Genomic DNA, 26,896 nt, shown 5'->3' with positions numbered 1-26,896 from the left:
ACAAGCTCCCACTGTACCTTCGACAGGCAGCCTCTGTAGATTAACAAACTCCCACTGTACCTTCGACAGGCAGCCTCTGTAGTTTAACAAACTCCCACTGTACCTTCGTCAGGCAGCCTCTGTAGTTTAACAAACTCCCACTGTACCTTCGTCAGGCAGCCTCTGTAGTTTAATAAACTCCCACTGTACCTTCGACAGGCAGCCTCTTTAGTTTAACAAACTCCCACTGTACCTTTGACAGGCAGCCTCTGTAGTTTAACAAACTCCCACTGTACCTTCGACAGGCAGCCTCTGTAGTTTAACAAACTCCCACTGTACCTTCGACAGGCAGCCTCTGTAGTTTAACAAACTCCCACTGTACCTTCGACAGGCAGCCTCTGTAGTTTAACAAACTCCCACTGTACCTTCAGGCAGCCTCTGTAGACATTTTTAAAGCTCAGCTCAAGACCCACTTCTACAACATTTCTTTTAATTGATTTTTTATTTTTTGTTATTCACGTCCTCACTGTTTTGCATTACTGCTTGTTTTTTAATGTCGTTGCCTTGCTTTTCTTTTATGCTCCATTGCTCTGTAAAGCACTTTGAGCTGCATTTCATGTCATGAAAGGTGCTATACAAATAAAGTTTTATTATTATTATTATTATTATTACTATATTACCGATATTGATTTCAAATATTGCGGTAAACGGTAATATCGGTATATTGCCCAAGCCTAGTGTCACTGTGTGTGTGTGTGTGTGTGTGTGTGTGTGTGTGTGTGTGTGTGTGTGTGTGTGTGTGTGTGTGTGTGTGTGTGTGTGTGTGTGTGTGTGTGTGTGTGTGTGTGTGTGTGTGTGTGTGTGTCACTGTGTGTGCGTGCGTGCGGTGCGCGCGCTGCACATTAATCGTGCAACACTATTTGACTGTCCAATTCATTTTAGTTGCTACAAGAGAGAGACTTTAACCCATTCTGGGCGGGAACCCCTTCTGGTGTTTTGAGCATTATGTTATATTTTAGCTATTGAAAAATAGCAGATCTACAAGCTCATAGTGCGCTACGAGCTTGTACAGTAGGTCTGCTATTTTTGAAAAGTCGTGAAAATGTGGCACAAATCTTTGAATATATATATTTCAGAGCGAACATTTTTAATTAAAGTATTGGCTTCTTGGGGAGGGTCCCTGGAACTCCATATTTTGAGATGGGGGGTCCGTGGCCAAATAGAGATAATTCTGGGGGTCCTTGACATGAAAAAGGTTGAGCACCACTGACATAGAAACATGGGTTATTCAGAAAAATGTTAGGATTTAGAAGCCTTTTTTTTTATCGACCTCAAAAGTCCAAAAAGGCTCGATGCAATCAATGCATAGACATGACATGAACCCCCCCTCCCCCTCCCCCCACATAGACATGACAGGAACCCCCCCCCACATAGACATGACAGGAACCCCCCCCCCCCACATAGACATGACAGGAACAGGAACAACAGAAACAGTGTTGTTTTTGGCAGCAAATTTCTATTTTAGTTTTAGTCATATAGTCTTTGGACTGAAACTTCATTTAGTTTTAGTCACATTTTAGTCACCTGGAAATGTCTTAGTGTTAGTCTAGTTTTAGTCGACTAAATGTCATAAGATTTTAGTCGACTAACTCTCACAGTTGATTTAGTCGACTAAAATGTATTTTGGCGGGTCTTGATGCCGTCGTAATGAGAGCTTGTAGATCGGCTATTTTCAGCATGCAACCAAGTGTAAAATGACTTAAACTGGATCTCTTGTCCACTAGTCCCTTCCTAACATTTTAGTCTAGTTTTTATTCGACGACGAAATTGTCAGTATATTTAGTCTTAGTTTTAGTCACCGTGGCTTAGTTTTCATTTGGGTTTTTTCAGTGAAAAAAGTTAGTCGACAAACATTCTTCGTCTTAGTTTTAGTCGACGAAAACAACACTGAGCTGAATCCAGTGTGATGACGCGTTGGTCTCCCCCCCCCCCCCCCCCCCCCCCCCCCACAGCTCACGGCGCCGTTCGCCCGCCAGCTGAGCAGCAAGGTGAGCGAGCTGCTAGCGGTGATGGAGAACGGGCTGAAGTCTGCCGACCCCAGAGACTGCACCGGATACACGGGCTGGACCGGTGAGTTCTGACCCGTAAGGGTCCATTTGGTTCCAGAGTTATAGACCCGTAAGGGTCCATTTGGTTCCAGAGTTATAGACCCGTAAGGGTCCATTTGGTCAGAGTTATAGACCTGTAAAGGGTCCATTTGGTTCCAGAGTTATAGACCCGTAAGGGTCCATTTGGTTCCATTTGTACACTCTCAGAGTTACAGACCCACAAGGGTCCATTTGTACACTCTCAGAGTTACAGACCTGTAAGGGTCCATTTGTTCACTCTCAGAGTTACAGACCTGTAAGGGTCCATTTGTACACTGTCAGAGTTACAGACCCATAAGGGTCCATTTGGTTCCATGTGTTACACTCTCAGAGTTACAGACCCATAAGGGTCCATTTGGTTCCATGTGTTACACTCTCAGAGTTACAGACCCCTTAAGGGTCCATTTGGTTCCATGTGTTACACTCTCAGAGTTACAGACCCATAAGGGTCCATTTGGTGGGAACCGGTTCAGTTCTTTTCCACCGGTTGGTGCCCAGTGGGAACCGGTTCAGTTCTTTTTGGTTTTTAGTCCATGAGCCAGAGCTCCAAAATTGGTGGGCAAACTATACCCTATATTAAATTGTTTATAGGATCAATACAAGTAAATTAATACGTGATAAACCCTTCCACAGTAGTAGCTTTTTCATATTTTTGATTATTTTGCATATTTTCCTACATAATGCCTCATTTGCATGTTTAAAAATGTAAAATTTGTAATACAATAAATCATTGTCTTCGTGTAAGTACTCAATTTCAAAATTTCAAAATGGGAGAGGTACGTGTTTTTTGTCACATGCAAGTTAACTTTGGCTCTGAGTTTGAGAATAGACCCCATCGTCCAAGGGTGTGTGTGTGTGTGTGTGTGTGTGTGTGTGTGTGTGTGTGTGTGTGTGTGTTAGCAACACTGAATGATCTGTCCCATTGGTCGTGTGCTCGTATCATGAGCCAATGGCTGCAGCTCTGAGCTTCCCAGACCCAGGTTCACATCTCATCTCATCTACACATGCCGTAAAGTGAGCTGACTGATGAGCGCTCTTCTCTTCTCGTGAAGAAAGCAGGAGAGATCGTTGTCAAATAAATCCCGCCGTCATTCATACTGTATTTATTCTCCGACCCGACATTAAAATATGGAACAACGTGCGTCCCGTATCAGTTCATTACGGGGCTCGTGACAGGCTGCAGACACTTGAGAGTTGGGACTAGCGCCGCTGCTCCTTCAGTTTCGTTGTTTACAAAATAAAGTTAATTTTTTTATTATTGGGGATTTGATCATTGATGCAAATTCTAAACATATGGATGCAGCTGCAGAAGTTGTGTTGCTTAAAGGAATGCATAGTTGCGTTCTCCTCAACTGCTGCGCAGCAACAACAAAAAATATAAAAAGAATTAAGAAAAAATGGGGAAATCGTTCAACACGTTGATTTTCGGCCTCGACACGTCGATTGGCCAAATATGAGTCGTTTGGCATCCCTAGCCCTTACCCGTTGTGAATATTATGAACACCAAATGATGTACAGTGTGGGTCATGCAATGTAATGGATCACATCACTGATTGGGAGGGAATTGTCCTGTTGTGTGTTGTACTAGTGCAGCAGCTGCAGGGTCCAGGCACACACACACACACACACACACACACACACACACACACACACTCACACTCACTCACTCACTCACTTGTCAATTGAAGTCCCCCCCCGGGGAAGTGAAGTGAAGTTGTGAACCTGTAGCGCGGATGTGAGGTCCATGGATGGTCCAACTTGTACGCCAGTTGCTTTAGCTTTGGCATCACGGCTTTGTAGTTCTCGGTGGTGGTAGGAAGAAGTGACTGTCCGTTAGGGCTGCACGATTTTGACTAAAAATACCCTCTTTTTTTTTTCTCTGAAACCTCGATTTCTGTTTCAATTTCGAGATGAGTTGTTTTTGACGCAAATTAATTTAATGATTAAGTTGTGAGGAGGCGCTAGGTTCCGTGCGTCGTGGCGTTGTGAGGAGGCGCTAGGTTCCGTGCGTTGTGGCGTTGTGAGGAGGCGCTAGGTTCCGTGCGTTGTGGCGTTGTGAGGAGGCGCTAGGTTCCGTGCGTCGTGGCGTTGTGAGGAGGCGCTAGGTTCCGTGCGTCGTGGCGTTGTGAGGAGGCGCTAGGTTCCGTGAGGCTGTCGGTGCGTCGTGGCGTTGTGAGGAGGCGCTTTGCTCTAAGCGGAAATGGACACACACACAGCGGTGCTTGAATTTAATAATGATAAATAGAGCCGGTCACTGAGCTCTCATTGACTCCAGTGTATTTTATATATAAATAGAGCTGGTCACTGAGCTCTCATTGACTCCAGTGTATTTTATATATAAATAGAGCTGGTCACTGAGCTCTCATTGACTCCAGTGTATTTTATATATAAATAGAGCTGGTCACTGAGCTCTCATTGACTCCAGTGTATTTTATATATAAATAGAGCTGGTCACTGAGCTCTCATTGACTCCAGTGTATTTTATATATAAATAGAGCTGGTCACTGAGCTCTCATTGACTCCAGTGTATTTTATATATAAATAGAGCTGGCCACTGAGCTCTCATTTACTCCAGTGTATTTTATATATAAATAGAGCTGGTCACTGAGCTCTCATTGACTCCAGTGTATTTTATATATAAATAGAGCTGGTCACTGAGCTCTCATTGACTCCAGTGTATTTTATATATAAATAGAGCTGGTCACTGAGCTCTCATTGACTCCAGTGTATTTTATATATAAATAGAGCTGGTCACTGAGCTCTCATTGACTCCAGTGTATTTTATATATAAATAGAGCTGGTCACTGAGCTCTCATTGACTCCAGTGTATTTTATATATAAATAGAGCTGGTCACTGAGCTCTCATTGACTCCAGTGTATTTTATATATAAATAGAGCTGGTCACTGAGCTCTCATTGACTCCAGTGTATTTTATATATAAATAGAGCTGGTCACTGAGCTCTCATTGACTCCAGTGTATTTTATATATAAATAGAGCTGGCCACTGAGCTCTCATTGACTCCAGTGTATTTTATATATAAATAGAGCTGGTCACTGAGCTCTCATTGACTCCAGTGTGTTTTATATATGAGTGCGCGCACACACACACACACACCCAGAGTATGCAGTTTTATATGTTTTATAATGCAGCGTGAGTCCGCGTTGCGCTGATTGACAGTGCACGTGCAGCAGCTACTGTATAAAATGATATTTAAGTAGGTTACTTTTTAGTGTGACGTCCGTGTGTTATTGACTTCTTGTTCCTTAATGTGGGTTTATCCCATTCTGGGCGGGAACCCCTTTTGGTGTTATGTTATGCTTTAGCTATTTTTGAAAAATGGAAGAACGACTGACACAGAAACATAGCTTTTTCAAGAAAACTGTCAGGATGTAGAAGAACATTTTTAGAATCTGATCTCAGGTCAGAATGGGTTTTTCACCAGAGTGCCAGATAGTGCAGATGTGAGTGGGTAGCTGCTGCGTCCGTGCACCAATAGAGCGACTGCAGCGGCGGCGGCGCGCATGCTTGAAATATTAAATAAAAATATGTCGGGCTTCGAGACGATTCTGGACTTTACCAACGGGCTTAGGGCCGGGGCCGGGCCAGGGCCTCTAACCTCCACCTCCACGAGGTGTTTACAAGTCTCTCTGCACGGGGAGGGGCCACGGTGGCACAGTTGGTAGTGCTGTCTGTCGCCTCACAGCTAGAAGGTCCTGGGTTCGATTCCCGCTCGGGACGCTGTGGGCACTGGCGGCGTGTTTCCTCCTCCGCGTCATCAGTGCCCATACCCGAAGGCGGGGTTGGCGAAAGGGCCTTTCTGTGTGGAGTTTGCATGTTCTCCCCGTGTCCCCTATAGGGTAGGTACCCTCACATGTTCTCCCCGTGTCCCCTAGGGTAGGTACCCTCACATGTTCTCCCCGTGTGCCCTAGGGTAGGTACCCTCACATGTTCTCCCCGTGTCCCCTAGGGTAGGTACCCTCACAAAAAACATGCACTAAACTGCCTCCCCCTGGCCAGCCGGGGCACCTGATGGAGGGGAAAGGAACTGGTTGGAATAACGTGTTCCTTCCACGTGCTACGTCCAACCAGGGAAACTCCCCCCTGTCAGGTGTAAAGGAGCAACTTGGACACTCAGGCATGAAGGAAGCATGAGTTCAAGTCCGTTGCTCTCCCCTTGTGCCCCATATATGGGGACTAGGTTGGTCTCCCCTTGTCCCCCATATATGGGGACTAGGTTGCTCTCCCCTTGTCCCCCATATATGGGGACTAGGTTGCTCTCCCCTTGTCCCCCATATATGGGGACTAGGTTGGTCTCCCCTTGTCCCCCATATATGGGGACTAGGTTGCTCTCCCCTTGTCCCCCATATATGGGGACTAGGTTGCTCTCCCCTTGTCCCCCATATATGGGGACTAGGTTGGTCTCCCCTTGTCCCCCATATATGGGGACTAGGTTGCTCTCCCCTTGTCCCCCATATATGGGGACTAGGTTGCTCTCCCCTTGTCCCCCATATATGGGGACTAGGTTGCTCTCCCCTTGTCCCCCATATATGGGGACTAGGTTGGTCTCCCCTTGTCCCCCATATATGGGGACTAGGTTGCTCTCCCCTTGTCCCCCATATATGGGGACTAGGTTGCTCTCCCCTTGTCCCCCATATATGGGGACTAGGTTGGTCTCAATTTGCAATTTACAATTTAGGCATTTAGCAGACGCTCTTAATCCAGAGCGATTTACAATAATCAGGAACAAAAGCATGGGAATACATCACAAAAGCATTTATCATAAAACATGCGTAAGCTAAGAAAGTAACAGTGGAATATCTATATTATGAGACTATACATATAAGCTATATATATACTACTATGCTATACAGTACATATGTACTATGGCGTGCTATGACTATATACAATGCAATTATAGTGCCGTCTACATAACATGCTATAAGTCTGTATCAGATGCTATCTAAGTCTACAGAAATGCTATCTAATCCCATATATGGGGACTAGGTTGGTCTCCCCTTGTCCCCCATATATGGGGACTAGGTTGGTCTCCCCTTGTCCCCCATATATGGGGACTAGGTTGGTCTCCCCTTGTCCCCCATATATGGCGACTAGGTTGGTCTCCCCTTGTCCCCCATATATGGGGACTAGGTTGCTCCCCCCTTGTCCCCCATATATGGGGACTAGGTTGGTCTCCCCTTGTCCCCCATATATGGGGACTAGGTTGGTGGAGGGTGTGTAGAGCCCAGGATCACATTAGATGATTGACACCAGATTACAAAATCGTGGGATAAAAAAAAAAGATATATAAAATAAAATAAAGTCTCTTTGCTACCACCTCCCCCTCCCCCCCCCCCCCAGGCATCGCTCTGGTGTGTTTATAAAGTCTCTCTGCTCCTCCCCCTCCCCCCCTCCCCCTCCCCCCCCCAGGCATCGCTCTGCTGTACCTCCACCTCCACGAGGTGTTCGCCGAGTCGTCCTTCCTGCAGAAGGCTCTGGACTACGCCTGCCACAGCCTGAAGTGTCTGACGCAGCGTCAGGACGTCACCTTCCTGTGTGGCGACGCCGGGCCGCTGGCCGTGGCCTCGGTGGTCTACCACCGCATGCAGAGAGCCCAGGAGGCGCAGGAGTGTCTGAGCAGGTAGGGGGAGGAGGGGGTCCCCGGTGCTGAAAGCTGGGGTACCATCAATCAACAGCCATTCTACCACAGGTCTTTTCGAGGAAGCCTTCTAGCCGTGGGTCAAACCAGCACCGTTCACCACCTAATCAAAACAAAGAATTCAGCCGCTCTGTTCTCCCAGAGCGCTAGCAAACTGGGTGGCTAGGCTATAGCTAGTTTCTTGGGACATTTGTGGTCGTAGTGACTACATCTGTACATCTGTTTTCGCCCGGTCTCCTTCGTCGTGACAGCTGTTCCGCCATTCGATGCTTACGCAGAAAAACATCAAATCTGTGCCTGTGTTGCTGGACCAAATGACCACAAATGACCATATTTCTTACGTCATCATTTAGAGCTAGTCATACGTATACTATATACATAATCAGTAAAAAATAAAATAGCAAATTGTGCCTGATCTGCTGGGACCAGAGTACGTGGTGTGTATATGTATGACTAGCTCTTAATGATGACGTAAGAAATATGGTCATTTGTGGTCATTTGGTCCCAGCAAACCAGGCACAGATTTGCTGTTTTCTTGCATAAACATCAAATGGCGGAACAGCTGTCACGGTTTTTGGCGCAAAGTAACCACAGTATACCGCTAATCAACTTACAACTACACACTTTATACAGTATAGAGTATAGAGTATATATGTATACGTATATAGTATATGCCTATATACTATATATATATACTATATATATTTCTTACGTCATCATTTAGAGCTAGTCATACGTATACTATATACATAATCAGTAAAAAATAAAATAGCAAATTGTGCCTGATCTGCTGGGACCAGAGTACGTGGTGTGTATGTGTATGACTAGCTCTTAATGATGACGTAAGAAATATGGTCATTTGTGGTCATTTGGTCCCAGCAAACCAGGCACAGATTTGCTTATATACTTTTTTTTTTCTAGGTGTTTACATGCATAAAGTAGATAGGTAGCAAATAGTTACACGTAATAATTAGACATTTCAAACGTTCCTTCACAGAGATATTGAGATTCCACCGTTTACAGAAACATTATACTGTATAACATATTTTAATTCAGTTTATATACCTTTTTTTCAACACATATCAATGATTTATTTGTCTCTGAAAAACTAAAAAGGGATCCAGAATATATCTACAACGATAAAACAGTATTTCTTATATAGATAGAAACTTGAACCATACTTAATAATACTAGGTCTTTATATGCATAAAGTAGGTAGGTACTAGCAAATAGTTAAACATTAATCATTTCAAACGTTCCTTCACAGAGATACTGAGATTTGACAGTTTATAACGGTCGAAAGGACTTGCGCGCTCTGCTTGCGCACTAGTTGGCCATTTATGGCCTACTAGTGTGCAACAAGCAAGTATGCACTGGACAGAGTGCAGTTCTAGTTAAAAAAATATATTCTTTAAGCGATTTTCTTAGTTTTAAGGGTAACTGGTAGAATTGCATAAATGTATTTAAGTAGCATGTGGAATGTCAAACTAGGGGGGTTTTCATCATTCTGAATCCATTCCAAGCATTAGTTTTGCACGAGAAACACCCACACTGAAAACGGCCAAAGACACAAATGTCCCCCGATTGTGATGACGGCTATGGCCTTTTTAAGCCCAAGGAGTGTTTTTCGTGCATAACTAATGCTTGGAATCGATTCAGAATCCTGAAAACCCCCTAGTTTGACCCCTAGTTTGACCATAGACCCCCTAGTTTGGCCATAGACCCCCTAGTTTGGCCATAGCCACTTGCCCAAATATGCCCAAATGTGCTGACTTCATCACATTTGTGATTTAATGTTCTCCCCCACCCCCCAGACTGCTGCAGCTCCACCACAAGGTGGTGATGGGAGCAGGAGGCCTTCCAGACGAGCTTCTCTACGGAAGGACAGGTTACCTCTACGCCCTCCTCTTCATCAACCAGCAGCTGGGCCAGGACACCATCCCTCTGCAGTACATCCAACAGGTACGTCCTCCTCTTCATCAACCAGCAGCTGGGCCAGGACACTATACGTCCAACCTCGTTAAGTTGGACACCATCGCACTGCAGGGTTTCCCTGGTTGGACGTAGCGCGTGGAAGGAACACGTTATTACTTTTTTGTGAGGGTACCTACCCTAGGGGACACGGGGAGAACATGTGAGGGTACCTACCCTAGGGGACAAGGGGAGAACATGTGAGGGTACCTACCCTAGGGGACAGGGGGAGAACATGTGAGGGTACCTACCCTAGGGGACACGGAGAGAACATGTGAGGGTACCTACCCTAGGGGACACGGGGAGAACATGTGAGGGTACCTACCCTAGGGGACACGGGGAGAACATGTGAGGGTACCTACCCTATAGGGGACACAGGGAGAACATGTGAGGGTACCTACCCTAGGGGACAAGGGGAGAACATGTGAGGGTACCTACCCTAGGGGACAAGGGGAGAACATGTGAGGGTACCTACCCTAGGGGACACGGGGAGAACATTAGGTCCCATTTTTACAGTCTTTTGTATGACCCGGCTGGGGATCGAACCCCGACCAGTTTCAGGGCGGACACTCTAACCACAAGGCCACTGTCTAGTTACCCTAACCGAGAGGTGGGCAACTTTGACGATGGAGAGGGCCAGTATAGTTCCACACTCACTCCAGAAGGCCACTATATTCAGGGCTGCACACAACGTTTTTGGTCTAGTACTCAGAGGAGCACCTGGAGGAGTTTCTTGGTGCTCCTAAAATGCGGCGACCCGTCTCGCCGGATGGATAAAAGAGGGAAGCATGAATAACTTATAGCAATATTTATTGGATGAGTGGGGACTGGGGAGTCAATGGAGAGTATTGCAACAAAAAAAAAAATCTAGAGTTGCAAATTGCAGCTATAGGTCCATGTGTATTCCAGTCCTATATGCATATTCTAATACAAACTTCTTAATACTTTTTTTTTTAAATAGCCGATCTACTAGCTCACAACGTGTTGCGGAGGTGACACGTTGTGAGCTTGCAGATCAGATATTAATTTAACATACGACACGTCGTACGGCGAAGCATACGTCAGGCTTCCCTTTTGTTTTTAGCCGAGGTGACGTACAGTACACAGTCAACACAGAGTCAGACAGTCAGACACACATGGCTCCTCGGTGCAAAATAAATAATGTACACTACCCGACTTTACGATAAAAGCTGGGTGACTGAAATTCTTTATCCCTGTATAAAAGGTGCAGTTTTTATTGGCCATATTGGGATGCTCACGACATATTTTGCACCACATCTCGCTGTGCTCAGCATTAGTTTGGAGCCAGCGGACATCCAACCACTTTTCCGCAAACACACGTTTTCTGTGCGGTTCAGGTGGTGGTTCCGTTTGGCGTCTCTTCGGAGCCGGTGGCGCTGGAACACCAAAATAGTTACTTAATGGCGCTTGCTTCTTGGACATTTTGACGAGAGTTTGGCTGTAATAATGTAAGAATAATGTGTCAGGTAACTTTTTCTGTCCTCCTCCCAGTAGCAAGCAGCATGCATGGCTTTGGAATCCTCCCTCGTTTGAGTAAGGACGCGCTGTGATTGGCCACAAAGGCCAGTGCACTCTCGCAAGACGTGCTGTGATTGGCCAGTAGCCACTTTGAGTGGCAGTCGGTGGGAAATGCTCTCGCCACAGAATTTACTCGTGTGTAATCTGGCCATAATTATCATTCTGGACGACCCCAGCTGTTGGTACGCAGAAGTGCTTCTCTGCGCTTGATTGACAGCGCATTTTTTATTTTGACGACATGCGCACTGGCGCACCGCTTATGTGCAGCCCTGACTAGTTCCACACTCACTCCAGAGGACCACTATAGTTCCACACTCACTCCAGAGGACCACTATAGTTCCACACTCACTCCAGAGGGCCACTATAGTTCCACACTCACTCCAGAGGACCACTATAGTTCCACACTCACTCCAGAGGGCCACTATAGTTCCACACTCACTCCAGAGGACCACTATAGTTCCACACTCACTCCAGAGGGCCACTATAGTTCCACACTCACTCCAGAGGGCCACTATAGTTCCACACTCACTCCAGAGGGCCACTATAGTTCCACTCTCACTCCAGAGGACCACTATAGTTCCACACTCACTCCAGAGGGCCACTATAGTTCCACTCTCACTCCAGAGGGGCCACTATAGTTCCACACTCACTCCAGAGGGCCACTATAGTTCCACACTCACTCCAGAGGACCACTAGTTCCACACTCACTCCAGAGGACCACTATAGTTCCACACTCACTCCAGAGGGCCACTATAGTTCCACACACACTCCAGAGGGCCACTATAGTTCCACACTCACTCCAAGGGTTACAACTTTTTTTTTGTTTTTCTTAATTTTCGTAATTATTTGTTTGGTCCAAAATATTGTGTTTGTTGTCGTGATTTGTCACGACTCGAGTTGGCTTCGTACGACGCTTAAAAGGTCTTTAAATAAATACGTTTTGAAATGTCTATGAGGAAAAATGCATTGGGATTCATTTCCTGGGCCTGGCGTCGTCATGAAAGGGGGCGGGTCTGCGACACTATATAGTTCCACACTCACTCCAGAGGGCCACATTGCTTATTCTGTAGCAAAAATAGCTGATCTACAAGATCACACTGCGAGGTGTTTCGAGCTTGTAGATCATTTTCAGTAGCCTGCTACACACATTTAAGGACACATTTAAGGACTTGAGCCTCCTCAGGAGGTACCGTCTGCTATGTCCCTTTTTGTAGACAGCCTCCGTGTTGTCTGTTTGTTACCTAACCTATTCAGTATTTAACCCATTCTGACCTGAGATCAGATTCATACGAGGTTTCCACTGGACACACACTGGGTCTGATTAACCCATTCTGACCTGAGATCAGATTAAAAAAATGTCAGTCGTTCTTCGATTTTTCAAAAAATAGCAGACCTACAAGCTCGTATCGCGCCACTCGGTGGCGCGATATGAGCTTGTAGATCTGCTTTTTTTTTTTCAGAAAGGAAGCCATTGAGGGTTAAAATGGGTCTTAATGCTTCCAACTCGAGTAGATTTATTAATGTTTTGTACAAGTGTCCATGACAACAAAAATATATGATGTGGAGACAATAAAGACTATTATTGTCATTATTATTGAAGGTGGCAACAGTCCATTTACTCTGTGAAATATTTCGGGGGCATATTTAGAATGTGTGCAGGCTTGAGTATGTTGAATCTAGTTTGCATTAATGAGGATTTAGTTGACACAATTAAATAAAATGGCGATAGTATTCCATGTGCGGCAGACGGCCTGTCACAGCCAGATTTGGGAGAGCAGCGCAGCTTTGTTGTTGCGAGGAAAGGAAAGCGGTAAAATGAGACTTTCGTGGTTGTTTTCGTCTCAGATTTAGTCCGACGGAGCGTCACAGTATAACTCCATGGGGACACAAAAGCGACACAAAAGTAGGACCCGGAAGTATCTCAGGAGGGGGCGCTCACGTCTAAAACGGCTAAAATACTGAATGCTGTGTTCTCCGCCACAGATCAGCGACGCCATCCTGGCGTCGGGCGACAGCCAGTCCCGGAGGTTCCGCGTGCAGGAGCAGACCCCTCTGATGTACGAGTGGTACCAGGAGCAGTACGTGGGCGCGGCGCACGGCCTCGCCGGAATCTACTACTTCCTCATGAAGGTGAGTGGTACCAGGTATACTTCCTAGCTACAAGTAGCGACGCTACGTAGCTTAACTACATTTATCAGTAGCGTGACGGTAGCGTCGCTCCTTTTGAACCAAGTAGCGTTTTCTGTAGTGTAGCTATTTTTAGAAGTAGTGACGTAGCGTCCAACGAACGCTATACGTTACAAATTGACTGTTAAATAAAGTTTTGTGGAAGAAAAAGAATCCCTGGAAAAAATCCATGATGATTGGTCGGTTTAGATAAGAAGAGTCTGGCACAAAACAGTGTCGTTGTTAAGCAGCAGGAGGATCCCATGCAGCTGTCCGTTTATCTCTAGCACGACCAAGAGCGTCCAACACATATACTTAAAGGACAACTTTAGGTTTTTTTCAACCAAGGTTCATGTTTTAGTTTGTTATTAGATAAAGTAAAACATGAGTGTTAATCTTTTATCATTTGCTGCTTTCTTTCGTTTTAGGGATTTTAGCTGTTTTTGACAGGGGGGCGGGGGCATTCGAGCATGGGGCTAAATATGTATTTTTTAACACAGTTTTATGGTGATTTATTTTTGTATGGTTTACTATAGTCCTAATAAACGCCAGGAAATTACATCTGGCCACAAAAGATCACGGGATCTATTGAATGTGACAAACTGACATATTGAGCCTATACACACAGTATAAGCCTTCCCCCAGTAGGCTACCTTCACATTCAGTAGATCCTGTGATCTTCTGTGGCCAGATGTAATTTCCTGGCGTTTATTAGGACTATAGTAAACCATAAAAAAAGAAATCACCATAAAATTGTGTTAAAAAATGCATATTTAGCCCCATGCTCGAATGCCCCGCCCCCCTGTCAAAAACAGCTAAAATCCCTAAAACGAAAGAAAGCAGCAAATGAAAAAAGATTAACACTCATGTTTTACTTTATCTAATAACAACCTAAAACATGAACCTTGGTTGAAAAAAACTAAAGTTGTCCTTTAAGTTTAAAAAATCACACCTGTGTGAACTGAGTGGTGCAACTACACATTTATTGTTATAGTTACTGTACTGTAGACTCTTTTTTTAAACATCTTGAAGTGCTTGGAAATTATGAACTACTTTGAGAACTACTAGGTATTTGTAAAATTAGCCTCAGGTTGTAAAACATTAGAACCATGAAAGCATCTGTGTCATTGTACATTTTTGGTTAAATATAACATTATATTCATGAACGATTAATTTAGAGCCAATTTAAAAGCAGTTGATTTGCTACTGCTAGTAATTTGTAAATAAGTGCAGAGAAAAATGATTGTTTTATTCATGGCTCTAGTTACTGTTAACGTGATTCATAAAATATCAGACAGACTGTCACAGACAGACGTGTTCTAAATTAACACCATAAACAGTTAACCCATTCTGAACGGGCACCCATTTTGGTGTTGGCATCATGTTATGCTTTAGCTATTGAAAAATAGCAGATCTACAAGCTCGTATCGCGCCACCGAGTGGCGCGATACGAGCTTGTAGGTCTGCTATTTTTTGAAAAATCGAAGAACGACTGACATTTTTAGAATCTGATCTCAGGTCAGAATGGGTTAATCAGACCAGTGTGTGTCCAGCGGAAACCTCGTTATGAATCTGATCTCAGGTCAGAATGGGTTAAACAATAAAGTATAAAAAAAAAGCTCAGTAGAAATGAGTAATATCTAATGTTACTAGCCTGGGGAAAGTGAACCAGCAGCCTCGTTGTCGGCGGCGTCTTCATCATCAGCCTCTCCCCCCCAGAGGGCTGTGTTGCTGCGGGGCCGGGCACGGCTTCTTTCCTTAACCCATTCTGAACGGGCACCCATTTTGGTGTCAGCATCATGTTATGCTTTAGCTATTGAAAAATAGCAGATCTACAAGCTCATATCGCGCCACCGAGTGGCGCGATACGAGCTTGTAGGTCTGCTATTTTTTGAAAAATCGAAGAACGACTGACATTTTTAGAATCTGATCTCAGGTCAGAATGGGTTAATCAGACCAGTGTGTGTCCAGCGGAAACCTCGTTATGAATCTGATCTCAGGTCAGAATGGGTTAATCAGACCAGTGTGTGTCCAGCGGAAACCTCGTTATGAATCTGATCTCAGGTCAGAATGGGTTAAACAATAAAGTATAAAAAAAAGCTCAGTAGAAATGAGTAATATCTAATGTTACTAGCCTGGGGAAAGTGGACCAGCAGCCTCGTTGTCGGCGGCGTCTTCATCATCAGCCTCTCCCCCCCAGAGGGCTGTGTTGCTGCGGGGCCGGGCACGGCTTCTTTCCTTAATCAGACCAGTGTGTGTCCAGCGGAAACCTCGTTATGAATCTGATCTCAGGTCAGAATGGGTTAAACAATAAAGTATAAAAAAAAGCTCAGTAGAAATGAGTAATATCTAATGTTACTAGCCTGGGGAAAGTGGACCAGCAGCCTCGTTGTCGGCGGCGTCTCAGAGGGCTGTGTTGCTGCGGGGCCGGGCACGGCTTCTTTCCTTAAGGCTATCGGACACTTTGCATGTGAGCCCTAGACTAATGCCGTGCATCCACTTGAGACGCTTTCTCATTGCGGACGACGTGCAAACCACCTTTACATGACACGATGGACTGACATTTTATGCACTTTGCATTGAAAGCATTTGCCTCTCTGTGGAAGTTACTTGTTTGCGGTCTTTTAGACATTTTTCGTCTCTAGTTGTCTCGCTCGCTCCGGTTACACACGCTTGCTCCTTGCTTCATGTGGGCGTGCCGCTTCCTCATTTCTCCCAGATCCCCCTCTCCCACTGACTCGTGTAGGTGACGTGACGTCACCACAGCCGCTCGTATGCATGCACAGACACAGCAGAGCTAAATTATGACTGATGCGGAACCGTTCATAAAAAAACAATGGAACCGGGCTACGACGCAGCATACCGCGTTCATGCACGGCACTACACACACACGTGTGTGCGCGCGTTCATGCACGGCACTACACACACACGTACGTGCGCACACCACTGATGCACGCATGCGCACACCACTGGTGCTCATAGTTACAGGTACACAAGTACACGGACATTGCAAGCTGGTTGTAGGAGTGGTTGCACCACTCAAAAATCTGAACTATCCCTTGAATGTACAGTTTGTCTGTAACGCTCTTAACCCCCCCCCCCCCCCCCCCCCCCCCCAGCCTGGCGTGGTGGGCGGGGCCGAGCTGGTGCATCGCCTGGTGAAGCCCAGCGTGGACTACGTCTGTCGCCTGAAGTTCCCTTCAGGAAACTACCCTCCCTGTCTGGGAGACAACAGAGACCTGCTGGTGCACTGGTGTCACGGAGCCCCCGGGGTGGTCTACATGCTGCTGCAGGCCTACAAGGTGAGACCTGGTCTAGTGGGGGGTGGTCTACTGGGGGCTGGTCTACAAGGTGAGACCTGGTCTACTGGGGGGTGGTCTACATGCTGCAGGCCTACAAGGTGAGACCTGGGGGTGGTCTACTGGGGGGTGGTCTACCTGGGGGCTGGTCTACAAGGTGAGGTCTGGGGGTGGTCTACTGGGGGGTGGTCTACCTGGGGGCTGGTCTACAAGGTGAGGTCTGGGGGTGGTGCCGGGAAAAATCCGGCCTAGGGCGCCAAATTGCTCAGGGCCGGCCCTGAACACTATTTTACAGTGTTGTAAGATTTAGATGGACTTTTTTACAGTGTTGTAAGCTTTAGATGGACTATTTTACAGTGTTGTAAGCTTTAGATGGACTATTTTCAGTTATTCGTTGTTTTAAGATGCAATGTCTTGACCCGGTTGGCCAAACCATACTTCTACATATTGTGCCAATTGTTTATAAATGATGAAACACAGTTACTAATGTGGGGAGATCCTTTATTGTTTATAAATGATGAAACACAGTTACTAATGTGGGGAGATCCTTTATTGTTTATAAATGATGAAACATGTTCCACGCCGTTTCACAAATCACATTTCAGGACTTTTCATCGTTAAGGTAGTATATATTGTTTTAACCCATGAACTTCCTGTGGTTTCCTGTGGCAGGTGTTTGGCGTGTCTCAGTACCTGGAGTACGCCCTCTGGTGCGGGGAGGTGGTATGGCGCTACGGCCTGCTGAAGAAAGGCTACGGCTTGTGTCACGGTGTGGCGGGCAACGCCTATACCTTCCTGGCTCTGTACCGTCTGACCCAGGACCCCAAGCACCTCTACAGAGCCTGTATGGTGAGTACCCCTACCCCCCAAACCCCTCTACCAGGACCCCTACCACCTCTACAGAGCCTGTATGGTGAGTCCCCCTACCCCCCAAACCCCTCTACCAGGACCCCTACCCCCTCTACCACCTCTACAGAGCCTGTATGGTGAGTCCCCCTACCCCAAACCCCTCTACCAGGACCCCTACCCCCTCTACCACCTCTACAGAGCCTGTATGGTGAGTCCCCCTACCCCAAACCCCTCTACCAGGACCCCTACCCCCTCTACCACCTCTACAGAGCCTGTATGGTGAGTCCCCCTACCCCAAACCCCTCTACCAGGACCCCTACCCCCTCTACCACCTCTACAGAGCCTCTATGGTGAGTCCCCCTACCCCAAACCCCTCTACCACCTCTACAGAGCCTCTATGGTGAGTCCCCCTACCCCAGGACCCCCACCCCTACCCCAAACCCCTCTAGCTCAGCTCTGGATTAAGAGCGTCGGATGAATGACTGCATTGTAAATGGTAGGACATTACAGTCAGTAAATGGTAGGACATTACAGTCATTAAATGGTGGGACATTACAGTCATTAAATGGTGGGACATTACAGTCATTAAATGGTAGGACATTACAGTCATTAAATGGTAGGACATTACAGTCATTAAATGGTAGGACATTACAGTCATTAAATGGATAAATGGTAGGACTTCATGCAAACGTTTCCAATCTCAAGGTTGTCCTCTCTCTCCTCTCTCTCTCTCTCTCTCTCTCTCTCTCTCTCTCTCTCTCTCTCTCTCTCTCTCTCTCTCTCTCTCTCTCTCTCTCTCTCTCTCTGTCTCTGTCTCTGTCTCTGTCTCTGTCTCTGTCTCTGTCTCTGTCTGCAGTTTGCTGATTGGTGCATGAACTATGGCAAACATGGCTGCCGGACCCCGGACACTCCCTTCTCACTCTTTGAAGGTAAAATCACATTAAAGCCCACTGACCCCCCCCCCCCCTCCACCGACCACCCTGGCCTGACAGCGCGCGGCGTCTCTTCCCTTCTCTCTCTCTCTCTCTCTCTCTCTCTGTTCAATTTCAAAAGGCTTTATTGGCATGATAAATATGTTTTACGTTGCCAAAGCGTACATACAACAAAACAAAAGTCAACAAAAATCCCAACAATAATGAACAACAAGCAGTACAGTAACAATGAAAATAAATTAACAAACCTAAACATAACAGCAACTTAATGACCCTGTTCAGACAGATATACCTGTCTCTACTGTCCACTGTCTGTCCCTCAGACAGATATACCTGTCTCTACTGTCCACTGTCTGTCCCTCAGACAGATATACCTGTCTCTACTGTCCACTGTCTGTCCCTCAGACAGATATACCTGTCTCTACTGTCCACTGTCTGTCCCTCAGACAGATATACCTGTCTCTACTGTCCACTGTCTGTCCCTCAGACAGATATACCTGTCTCTACTGTCCACTGTCTGTCCCTCAGAAAGATATACCTGTCTCTACTGTCCACTGTCTGTCCCTCAGACAGATATACCTGTCTCTACTGTCCACTGTCTGTCCCTCAGACAGATATACCTGTCTCTACTGTCCACTGGCTGTCCCTCAGACAGATATACCTGTCTCTTCTGTCCACTGGCTGTCCCTCAGACAGATATACCTGTCTCTACTGTCCACTGGCTGTCCCTCAGACAGATATACCTGTCTCTACTGTCCACTGTCTGTCCCTCAGACAGATATACCTGTCTCTACTGTCCACTGTCTGTCCCTCAGACAGATATACCTGTCTCTACTGTCCACTGTCTGTCCCTCAGACAGATATACCTGTCTCTACTGTCCACTGGCTGTCCCTCAGAAAGATATACCTGTCTCTACTGTCCACTGTCTGTCCCTCAGACAGATATACCTGTCTCTACTGTCCACTGTCTGTCCCTCAGACAGATATACCTGTCTCTACTGTCCACTGGCTGTCCCTCAGACAGATATACCTGTCTCTTCTGTCCACTGGCTGTCCCTCAGACAGATATACCTGTCTCTACTGTCCACTGGCTGTCCCTCAGACAGATATACCTGTCTCTACTGTCCACTGTCTGTCCCTCAGACAGATATACCTGTCTCTTCTGTCCACTGGCTGTCCCTCAGACAGATATACCTGTCTCTACTGTCCACTGGCTGTCCCTCAGACAGATATACCTGTCTCTACTGTCCACTGGCTGTCCCTCAGTTGATGACAACTCCACACGTATTTTCTCTCTCTCTCTCTCTCTCTTTTGGGAGTTGGGAACGCCGTAGTACTGCTGCAGTCTTATCTCCGACTAAAATAGTATAACTCTATAAATCTATCTTAAAAGACGAAAATAAAACCGCATGAGTTTTCCTGATGTCATAAGCTGTCAGAATCAGCTTTTGTTGCGTTCGTTCATGTGCTAAAAGAGTGACTTTGAGAGCCGTTTCCCCGTTACAATGGAAGTCAATGAGCGACTATTGTTATTTCTTAAAGGACCACTTCACCACTTTTCAACCTATCTTCATATAATAGGTCCTCACTAATAATCATGATAAAATGGCACCATTCTTTCCCTACTCAGTCTGTGTCTCATAGGAGGGCTGTGGGCAGTTTAGAAACCGTCTTCCAGTGACATCATCATTCGGCAGATTTATTTTTAAACAAGATTTTTTTACAAAAATGTTTATATTTTCATTATCGTGAGAACGATGGCTTCCATTTTCGCATTGCAACTTTTCAGGACTAGAAAGCCTGCAGTTTCTATTAGCTTGTATTCCCCATCAATGATGTCACTGGAAGACGGTTTCTGAACTGCCCACAGCCCTCCTATGAGACACAGACCGAGTAGAAAACAATTGCCATTTTTTCATGATATTTGTGAGGACCTACTATATGAAGAAAAGTGGTGAAGTGGTCCTTTAAATTGCTAATAAACAACACAACGGAGCGAAATAACTCATGGAATGGAATAGTTTGCCCATAATAAGGTAAGAAAACAACCAACAACTAAAAAAGTGGTCTTACCCTTTAACCCATTCTGACCTGGCACCCATTTTGGTGTTAGCATCATGTTATGCTTTATCTATTGAAAAATAGCAGATCTACAAGCTCATATCGCGCCACTCGGAGCTTGTAGGTCTGCTATATTTTTTTTTTATCGAAGAACGACTGACATTTTTAGAATCTGATCTCAGGTCAGAATGGGTTAATCAGACCAGTGTGTGTCCAGTGGAAACCTCGTATGAATCTGATCTCAAGTCAGAATGGGTTAAGAATAGAGGCCGCACAGCTCGTAGTCACGATGCTATAAACTTTGTTGAACCAACGTTTCGGCAGGTTTGCCTTCCTCAGGGTATTTGATGTGTTGCCATGTTTTATTTGTTCTCGCTTACTGTAAATCGCTCTGGATTAAAGGACCACTTCACCACATCATGAAACTTGAAAGAATGGTGCAATTTGTTTCTACTCTGTCTGTGTCTCATAGGAGGGCTGTGGGCAGTTCAGAAACCGTCTTCCAGTGACATCATCGATGGGGAATCCAAGCTAATAGAAACGGCAGGCTTTCTAGTCCTGAAAAGTTGCAATGCGAAAATGGAAGCCATCGTTCTCACGATAATGAAAATCTAAACATTTTTGTAAAAAATAATCTGCCTAATGATGATGTCACTGGAAGACGGTTTCTGAACTGCCCACAGCCCTCCTATGAGACACAGACGGAGTAGAAGACAATGGTGCCATTTTATCATGATTATTAGTGAGGACCTATTATATGAAGATAGGTTGAAAAGTGGCGAAGTGGTCCTTTAAATCTCTGGGTTAAAGGGCGTCTGATAAATGTATAATACTTCTTGTCTCTCTGCTCTCTAGGTATGGCTGGCACCATCTACTTCCTGGCTGATATATTGCAACCAATGAAATCAAAGTTCCCAGCCTTTGAGGTGTAAAGGTATCCGCCCACATCATGGCCACGCCCCCTCCCCCCCCACCTCACCCCCCCCCCCCCCCGCGCGCCGGACAACATAAGACGTCCTGCACTCTGAGGCGTTCATAAAGCGCTCTCTCTCTCTCTCTCTCTCTCTCTCTCACACACACACAACCCAAAAACACTCGTTATTCTGCATGATCCAAGCGGGCTCCGCATTCCTCATCGCCAGCCAGTCACTCTGTGTGTCTCTCCTGGTTAAATTAGATCTATAGATCCAGCCAGTCACTCTGTGTGTCTCTCTTGGTTATATTAGATCTATAGATCGGTGGGTTTTTGCCAAAACCTCGTTGTGCCAAAAGCAAAGCGAAGCGCCAACTCAACGAAGTAAAACAAAAAAAGACTAAAAAAGTCAAAGACACAACGACCTGTATTAATGGCTAAAATAACCGATCTGCAAGCTAACGGGCACTGCCACGCGTTGTGAGCTTGTAGATCGTCTGTTTTTTGTTTATTTTCTTATTTTTTTTTTTTTTTTTGGTGATGAACATTACAAAAAAAAAAAAATCTTGTTAATAAAATGCCGAAAAACTGACTGGGGACCTGACACCAGATTGATCCAAACTGGACTGACACCAGATTGATCCAAACTGGACTGACACCAGATTGAACCAAACTGGACTGACACCAGATTGATCCAAACTGGACTGACACCAGATTGATCCAAACTGGACTGAAACCAGATTGATCCAAACTGGACTGACACCAGATTGATCCAAACTGGACTGACACCAGATTGATCCAAACTGGACTGAAACCAGATTGATCCAAACTGGACTGACACCAGATTGAACCAAACTGGACTGACACCAGATTGAACCAAACTGGACTGACACCAGATTGATCCAAACTGGACTGACACCAGATTGAACCAAACTGGACTGACACCAGATTGATCCAAACTGGACTGACACCAGATTGATACAAATTGGTCTGACACCAGATTGAACCAAACTGGACTGACACCAGATTGATACAAATTGGTCTGACACCAGATTGAAACTCTGGTCAAAAGAATGGTAGGGTCAGGTTTCCCACTGAGCATTCCACAGGCTATCAGACGTCTAAAAACATGGGTTAGAACCGGACTAAAACGGAATGTTTTTTTAGCAGTAGGTCTAGGCTTAGATTAGACGTTTCAACAGCTATATAAAGACGGTCCATATATATGTATACATACATACATATATGAATATGTTTTTAATAAACTGCGAAAATATAGATATGGGAGAATGCAACAGGAATAAGCCTCAGGCCTCAATCCTATCACTAAAACGATGCATCTTTTTAAAAAGGTTAATATTAACAGAGATCATACGAAGCGTCGTTAACCCCAAGTCCGTCTAAAGCTCGGCCTAGACGTCGCTAAGAGAACGTTCCCTTTCAGAGCAGTAAAGGTCTCCACAAACACACGGAGCGCGTTTTTATTTTTTTATTTTCAGCGGCGTTTCTCCATCGGGGTTTTTCCGATGAACCAAGCGCCTCCAGTGTGCGACCACCTAAAAGGTCCCCCCCTGCTGCGTCCAGTGTGCAACCACCTTAAAGGTCCCCCCGCTGCGTTTTGTCAGATTTTTTTTTAGCAGCGTTTTTTTTTTTTTTTTTTTTTTCTTTTTTCACCCGCCAGTTTTCAGAAAACACGCGTCGGTCACGTTCTGTCCGGACGGTTTCACACGGGACGTCTGATAGGCCCCGCCCCCTGCTCAGCGGGACGTCTGATAGGCCCCGCCCCCTGCTCAGCGGGACGGCGAGGTAGAACGTAGTGTGCACAAAAAGTACTTCTATAGTAAATTAAAAGTTATTTCACTATAACTTGTATAGTTGTAAATACTGTGTGGTTGTCAATAAATTCCCCTTGCAGGCACACCGGGAGACTCCTTGCACTGTTTCAGATCCACTAACGCTGGAGAAGACCGCCCCCTCCCTCCCCCCCCCCCGCCCGCCCCCCCCGCCCCCAACCCCAAACTGAAGTGGAAATAGCAGATCTACAAGCTCACAACTCGGCCGCGAAGCGACGCGCTGTGCAGCTTGTAGATCGGCTATTCTCACTACTGCTACTTAAACATTTTGTTTTCTAATTTATGGGATTTATTAGATTTTTTCTTTTTTTTCTTTGATTTCTTCATGAGATTACTGAAAAAAAACAAACAAAAAAAAAATACATTGAATTTTGTCTTTAAATCAATCATAAACATATTTGCTTTTTTTGGGAATGTTTTTATTTTATTTTTTAATAATACTTTAATAAATAAGTAAAACTTTAAAATAATAATAATTAATAACAAAATGTAGGGAACCAAAATGTATGGGACCCTTAAAAAAATGTGTTCCCGCGACCCACAAATGGGTCACGACCCAGTGTTTGGTTACCGGGTGCTGTGTAGACCAATCACTGCGCAGTGTTTGGTTACCGGTGCTGTCTAGACCAATCACTGCCCAGTGTTTGGTTACTGGGTGCTGTGTAGACCAATCACTGCCCAGTGTTTGGTTACCGGGTGCTGTGTAGACCAATCACGGGTGCGATGTGCCATTGTTTTTCTCCTCTCTGCTTTAGTTAGAGAACGTTTGCCACATGTGTGGGAAATCTGCACAAAAAACAATGCTTACCACTAGCGTTCTCCACAGACAGGTCCATACAGTCACAGACAGGTCCATACAGTCACAGACAGGTCCTTACAGGTGTCTACAGTCAGGCTATGGCCATTTTTAGACGAGTGTTTTTTTTTCTTAATCCTGACAGTTTTCTGAAAAACTCTGTTTCTATGTCAGCGGTTCTCAAACATAAACTCTGTTTCTATGTCAGCGGTTCTCAAACATAAACTCTGTTTCTATGTCAGCGGTTCTCAAACATAAACTCTGTTTCTATGTCAGTGGTTCTCAAACATTTTCATGTCAAGGACCCCCAAAAGTATGTATTTGGTCGCCGACCCCCATCTGAAAATATGTTGTTCCAGGGACCCCCCCCCCCCCCCCTCCCAGAAGCAAAGATATGAGTTAAAAACGTTGGCTCTACTTTAAAAAATAGCAGACCTACAAGCTACGAGCTTGTAGGTCTGCTATTTTTTAAATGGCTATTTTTCAATAGCTAAAGTATAACATTATGCTTAAAACACCAAAAGGGGTTCCCGCCCCAAAATGGGTTAATGGGACCCCAACTTTCAGCGGCGCTCACAAGGTTTCCCAAGGGGGAGGCGGTTTGGAACACTTAGATAAGTGATGGTAGACACCTTCATGAACACATCTGTGAAGAAAGCTAGTGGTAAGCATTATTTCTTTCTTTTTTTTTGCAGATTTGCCACACATTTGGCTAATTTTCCCTTATTAGCTGGGACGTCGACCCCTTAGTGAAATGATCTTAAAAAATGATCACGTTTAACTCTAAAAGTCTGCTATGTTGGTGTCCAGATAACAGGCTTAATGCGTTTAACTCAGTTATGTTGCCTAATGCGTTTAACTCAGTTATGTTGGAGTCTAGATAACAGGCTTAATGCGTTTAACTCAGTTATGTTAGTCTAGATAACAGGCTTAATGCGTTTAACTCAGTTATGTTGGAGTCTAGATAACAGGCTTAATGCGTTTAACTCAGTTATGTTGGTCTCTAGATAACAGGCTTAATGCGTTTAACTCAGTTATGTTAGAGTCTAGATAACAGGCTTAATGCGTTTAACTCAGTTATGTTAGAGTCTAGATAACAGGCTTAATGCGTTTAACTCAGTTATGTTAGAGTCTAGATAACAGGCTTAATGCGTTTAACTCAGTTATGTTGGAGTCTAGATAACAGGCTTAATGCGTTTAACTCAGTTATGTTAGAGTCTAGATAACAGGCTTAATGCGTTTAACTCAGTTATGTTAGAGTCTAGATAACAGGCTTAATGCGTTTAACTCAGTTATGTTAGAGTCTAGATAACAGGCTTAATGCGTTTAACTCAGTTATGTTAGAGTCTAGATAACAGGCTTAATGCGTTTAACTCAGTTATGTTGGAGTCTAGATAACAGGCTTAATGCGTTTAACTCAGTTATGTTGGAGTCTAGATAACAGGCTTAATGCGTTTAACTCAGTTATGTTGGAGTCTAGATAACAGGCTTAATGCGTTTAACTCAGTTATGTTAGAGTCTAGATAACAGGCTTAATGCGTTTAACTCAGTTATGTTGGAGTCTAGATAACAGGCTTAATGCGTTTAACTCAGTTATGTTGGTCTCTAGATAACAGGCTTAATGCGTTTAACTCAGTTATGTTAGAGTCTAGATAACAGGCTTAATGCGTTTAACTCAGTTATGTTGGTCTAGATAACAGGCTTAATGCGTTTAACTCAGTTATGTTGGAGTCTAGATAACAGGCTTAATGCGTTTAACTCAGTTATGTTAGAGTCTAGATAACAGGCTTAATGCGTTTAACTCAGTTATGTTGGACTCTATATAACAGGCTTAATGCGTTTAACTCAGTTATGTTAGAGTCTAGATAACAGGCTTAATGCGTTTAACTCAGTTATGTTGGAGTCTATATAACAGGCTTAATGCGTTTAACTCAGTTATGTTGGTCTCTAGATAACAGGCTTAATGCGTTTAACTCAGTTATGTTGGAGTCTAGATAACAGGCTTAATGCGTTTAACTCAGTTATGTTAGAGTCTAGATAACAGGCTTAATGCGTTTAACTCAGTTATGTTAGAGTCTAGATAACAGGCTTAATGCGTTTAACTCAGTTATGTTGGAGTCTAGATAACAGGCTTAATGCGTTTAACTCAGTTATGTTAGAGTCTAGATAACAGGCTTAATGCGTTTAACTCAGTTATGTTGGAGTCTAGATAACAGGCTTAATGCGTTTAACTCAGTTATGTTAGAGTCTAGATAACAGGCTTAATGCGTTTAACTCAGTTATGTTAGAGTCTAGATAACAGGCTTAATGCGTTTAACTCAGTTATGTTAGAGTCTAGATAACAGGCTTAATGCGTTTAACTCAGTTATGTTAGAGTCTAGATAACAGGCTTAATGCGTTTAACTCAGTTATTTTGGTCCAGATAACAGGCTTAATGCGTTTAACTCAGTTATGTTAGAGTCTAGATAACAGGCTTAATGCGTTTAACTCAGTTATGTTAGAGTCTAGATAACAGGCTTAATGCGTTTAACTCAGTTATGTTGGTCTCTAGATAACAGGCTTAATGCGTTTAACTCAGTTATGTTGGAGTCTAGATAACAGGCTTAATGCGTTTAACTCAGTTATGTTAGAGTCTAGATAACAGGCTTAATGTGTTTAACTCAGTTATGTTGGAGTCTAGATAACAGGCTTAATGCGTTTAACTCAGTTATGTTGGAGTCTAGATAACAGGCTT

The 26,896-nt window shown here is 44.7% G+C and overlaps 1 protein-coding gene across 3 annotated transcripts in view; it reads left to right on the top strand.

The window, feature by feature from the left end:
• lancl1 (LanC antibiotic synthetase component C-like 1 (bacterial)) overlaps positions 1-23,550 on the top strand; it is a 29,227-nt gene extending 5,677 nt beyond the window's left edge. Inside the window, exons 3-11 of one of the 3 annotated variants that reach the window (XM_083758827.1) lie at positions 1,992-2,109; positions 7,555-7,765; positions 9,598-9,745; positions 13,277-13,423; positions 16,579-16,761; positions 17,431-17,607; positions 18,464-18,536; positions 21,456-21,534; positions 23,429-23,550. In XM_083758827.1, coding sequence (XP_083614953.1) covers positions 1,992-2,109; positions 7,555-7,765; positions 9,598-9,745; positions 13,277-13,423; positions 16,579-16,761; positions 17,431-17,607; positions 18,464-18,536; positions 21,456-21,532 — 1,134 coding nt within the window. In that variant the 3' untranslated portion in view covers positions 21,533-21,534; positions 23,429-23,550. Of the gene's footprint in view, positions 1-1,991; positions 2,110-7,554; positions 7,766-9,597; positions 9,746-13,276; positions 13,424-16,578; positions 16,762-17,430; positions 17,608-18,463; positions 18,537-21,455; positions 21,783-23,428 lie in introns of those variants that run through there. The other 2 variants (XM_083758826.1, XM_083758825.1) reach the window with 2 other exon arrangements.
• Positions 23,551-26,896: the final 3,346 nt, after the last annotated feature.

The sequence above is a fragment of the Protomyctophum parallelum genome (genome assembly GCF_964188405.1).
Source record: "Protomyctophum parallelum genome assembly, chromosome: 23".
Lineage (NCBI taxonomy): Eukaryota > Metazoa > Chordata > Actinopteri > Myctophiformes > Myctophidae > Protomyctophum > Protomyctophum parallelum.
The sequence above is the reverse complement of the archived record's forward strand: the minus strand, read 5'-3'. Positions and strand labels throughout refer to the sequence as shown.